General features: G+C 44.8%; 1 protein-coding gene across 1 annotated transcript; it reads left to right on the top strand.

Moving 5' to 3' along the window:
• The first annotated feature begins 1,278 nt into the window (after positions 1-1,278).
• LOC119292035 (disease resistance protein RPM1-like) lies at positions 1,279-4,142 on the top strand. Its single transcript, XM_037571188.1, has one exon. The coding sequence runs from the start codon at positions 1,279-1,281 to the stop codon at positions 4,027-4,029; it is 2,751 nt and encodes a 916-aa protein (XP_037427085.1). The 3' UTR covers positions 4,030-4,142.
• The last annotated feature ends 244 nt before the right edge of the window (positions 4,143-4,386 follow it).

Here is a 4,386-nt window from a genome sequence, read left to right as displayed (position 1 = left end):
AAGAAAAGAACAAAAATGAAAACCAAAGAAAAACAGCAAAACAATAAAGTAAAGAAAAACCAATGAAAGAAGAAAAAGCGAAGAAAAAACCAAAAAGAAACTGGAAAAAACAGAGAAGAGACAATTGAAAACCCAGACTTGTTTTGACGTAAGAACTACCACCGTACTTGTACATCACGGACGAGGAGTCTAGCCTAGTGGCTACTCGTCCTCTGGGAAAATATATGGTGCTCCGAAGCTTGTGGTGCTATCAATGTACCAAACTCACATTGTACTTTAGAAAGTTCAAAAAAATTAAAAAGTTTTTAGTACACTCACACAACATCAATGTAGGTTGTCATAAAATTTCAAGTCAAAATTCGAAAAATAACTCAAAAACAAAAATGACAAATTCAACATTGAATAGTATATAACATAACTTGGGCTTTAGATTTGACACATTATCACACTGATGTAAAATTTGTGATTTTTGTATCTCAAAAAATATTTCAATTATTGTACAAAAGTGACATCATACATTGATGTTGCGTTAACGTGCCAGATTTTTTTCAGATTAAAAAAATATATATTCTATGGCATCCGGTGCACCGGTAGTACCACAACTGCGGATGCACCAGATACATTACCGTCGCACTCCGCCTCAACCAGGAGGGCCTGCGCGCCCCCATTTCTCCTCTCCGTTTTCCTTTATTAATTGCACGCGAGTGGGCTGGCCCAATATCTGCAGATGCCTCACCGAGAGAAACTTTTCATCTCGCTTAATGCGATAAATAGTCGCCGTAGCCGCCCCATTAGCGCGCGAACGGATGCCTCAACCCAAATGGCCGCGCGCACCGCCGCCGCATCACACATCACACTGTCGCCCGCCGAGCATCCGCGTGCCGCCCTGCTATTGATTGCTGATGCCGCTCCTCCTCCATGCTCTGCCTCGACCCCGCCGCCGCCACCACAGGGAGGCGCTCGTGCATGCTCTGATGGCCTATTTTACTAATTTCTTAGCAACTTTTCAGTATATAATCCTTCCGTTCCTAAATATAAGTCTTTAAAGCTTTAAAAAAGATTTGTATTTAGGAACAGAGAGAGTACATAGTTATCCCCTTCATGATTTCTTGCCAGAATTGCTAGCCTATTTATTACCATGCACCTCCTTCATCTGGGGTTCGTACTGGTCCACTACTATTACCATGCATGCATCAACTACTACTTGTTGTACTCGATCCCAGCTTCTTGTATGATGCATCATATAACCTGTTGGGTGTTGGTGTTTTTCAGAAGCGAATGGCGGAGGCGATACTCATTGCTGTGTCAAAGATTGGGACAGTTGTTTTGAATGAAGCTGTCACAGCTGTGGTACAGAAGCTGTCGAGGAAGGTTGATGCTCTAAAGGAATTGCCGGCAAAGGTCAAAATAATCGACATAGAACTGACGACGATGAAGGATATTATTCAAGATTTCGGTACAACACAACTCAGCAACAATGTCATCAAGGGTTGGATTGGACATGTAAGGAAGCTGGCCTACCGTGTCGAGGATGTAATTGATAAGTACTCGTATGAGGCTCTTAAGCTCAAGGATGAAGGCTTCCTGCACCGGTACATCTTCAGAGGTTCACGCCATATAAAGGTCTTTAGTAAGATTGCCGATGAGGTTGAAGAGATAGAGAAGGAGATGCTGCGCATCAAAGGACTGTCTAAATTATGGAGGGACACTGTTCAACCCATCAAAACTGATCATGCAAAGATTGATAAGCAGCGGTCTGGGAGCTGCTTTCCAGAACGTTTTAGTGACGAGGATCTTGTGGGAATTGAGGAAAACAGGAGTAAGTTGACTGAATGGCTGACCAGCGATGATAAAGAAAGCACGGTGATAACAATTTCTGGTATGGGAGGCTTGGGGAAAACCACGCTTGTGAAGAATGTGTTTGACCGGGAGAAAACCAACTTCCCTGATGCTCATGCTTGGATTGTGGTGTCCCAGGCCTATGATGTGGTTGATTTGCTGGGGGCATTGTTCACCAAGATACAGCACACACAAGAGTCACTGATGCCACCTATTCTTAGCGTGGGGGCCAAAGCTGATGTTTATGAATTGATAGAAGCAATAAAGAAGATACTGCAAGGCAAGAAGTGTTTGATCGTGCTTGATGATGTGTGGGACACAGAGGCATATACTCAGATGTGCAATGCGTTCCAGGGTCTTCAAGGGAGCCGTGTTATGATCACAACAAGGAAGGAAGATGTTGCGGCCCTTGCTCCACCAAGTCGCCGCCTGCTACTCCAGCCATTGGGCAGTGCCGAGTCGTTCAAGCTCTTTTGCTCAAGGGCTTTCCACAACAGCCCGGATCATGAGTGCCCTCCGGAGCTCGAGAAGGTGGCTGCTGATGTAGTTGAGAGGTGTCATGGCCTGCCATTGGCCATTGTATCTTCTGGAAGCCTATTGTCCAAGAAGCAAGCGACAGAGCACGCCTGGAATCACATGTACAATCATCTCCGAAGCGAGCTGCGGGGGAATAACCATGTCCAAGCTGTACTTAATCTGAGTTACCGTGACTTGCCAGGTGATCTCAGGAACTGCTTACTGTACTGCAGCTTGTTCCCTGAAGACTATGCAATGCCACGGGAGATCCTTGTGCGCCTGTGGGTTGCTGAAGGATTCGCGATGAAGAAAGAAAACAGCACGCCAGAGGAAGTTGCTGAAGGAAATCTCATGGAGCTCATCAGCCGGAATATGTTGGAAGTTGTGGAGTGGGATGAGCTCTCCCGAGTTAGTAAATGTAAGATGCACGATATTGTTCGTGACCTGGCTCTTGCCGTGGCGAAGGACGAGAAGTTTGGCTCAGCAAATGATCCAGGCGAAATGATTCTCATGGATAAAGAAGTTCGTCGGTTCTCGACATATGGTTGGGTAGACACTAAGGCAGCTGCAGGAGTGGAATTTCCACGCCTCCGTACCATCTTGTCACTCGCGGCAGCTTCGTCCTCTACCAACATGCTTTCATCAGTTTTGTCTGGATCCAGCTACCTTACTGTTCTCGAGCTTCAAGACTCTGCAATAACCCAAGTGCCAGCATCCATTGGGAATTTGTTTAATCTCCGATACATTGGCTTAAGGCGTACCAATGTCCAGTCACTGCCAGACACCATTTGTAAACTCTCAAACCTCGAGACATTGGACATCAAGCAAACAAGAGTAGAAAACCTACCACCAGGAATTGTAAAGGTTGAGAAGCTGCGACACCTTTTAGCGGACAGGTTTGCTGATGAGAAGCAGACGGAGTTCCGGTACTTTGTTGGAGTTGAGGCGCCTCAAATGATCTCCAACTTTCAAGAACTGCAAACTCTTGAGACCGTTCATGCCAGCAAAGACTTGTCGCTAGAGCTGAAGAAAATGAAGAAGCTGCAGACTGTTTGGGTTGATAACATCAATGCATCTAATTGTGATGACCTTTTCAAAACTCTCTCAGATATGACCCTGCTTTCGAGCTTACTTCTCTCTGCATTTGATGAGAAGGTAACAATTAGTTTCCAGGCACTCAAGCCAGTTTCTAAAAATCTCCACAGGCTAATCATCAGAGGTGGCTGGGCTGATGGGACACTCAAGTGCCCAATATTTCAGGGCCATGGGAGGAATCTCAAGTACTTGGCTCTAAGTTGGTGCAATCTTGGGAAAGAAGATCCGCTGCAGTTGTTGGCATCTCATCTGCCAGCTCTAACTTATCTCAGTCTTAACAGGGTGAGTAGTGCAGCAATATTGGTCCTTTCTGCAGGGTCCTTTTCTAAGCTGAAGACACTCGTCTTGAAGTGCATGCCTAATGTCAAGCAACTGGAGATTGAAGAGGGTGCCATTCCACACATTGATGGGATCTACATTGTGTCGCTCTCGGAGCTGAATATGGTCCCTCGTGGCATTGAATCCCTTGGAACCCTCAAGAAGCTCTGGATGCTGGGACTGCACAAGGACTTCAAGGCCCAGTGGAATTTGAACCAGATGCACAACAAGATGAAGCATGTTCCAGAGCTCCGTTCCTAGCAAAATACAGCAGTCTACCTCCCTCGGTTATTAAGAAATGTAAGGATTTCTTATGCATTGTAAGTGTGCACGCATTTTATTGTTTGTCAGGAGTCCTACGGTAGTCTAATAGTATCAACAACTATTAATTTCTTTGTGATTGTAGATTTTCATGCATTGTTGGTTGCTTCTGTAATAATTCCTAAAACAATATATATTGTTGGTTGGCCTTCCTTGCCATCAGGACTCAAAATGAGAGTGAGTTAGTTTGTTTCATTATGTATATGATTATCGCTGTTTGGATTTGCTTGATGTCATAGATAGACCGATTCCATCAAATCATGCCTGGGAAAATTCTTTCACAACATTTCAGGAAAC

Source organism: Triticum dicoccoides, chromosome 1A, assembly GCF_002162155.2.
Source record: "Triticum dicoccoides isolate Atlit2015 ecotype Zavitan chromosome 1A, WEW_v2.0, whole genome shotgun sequence".
Lineage (NCBI taxonomy): Eukaryota > Viridiplantae > Streptophyta > Magnoliopsida > Poales > Poaceae > Triticum > Triticum dicoccoides.
This window is presented reverse-complemented; position numbering and strand designations above follow the sequence as displayed.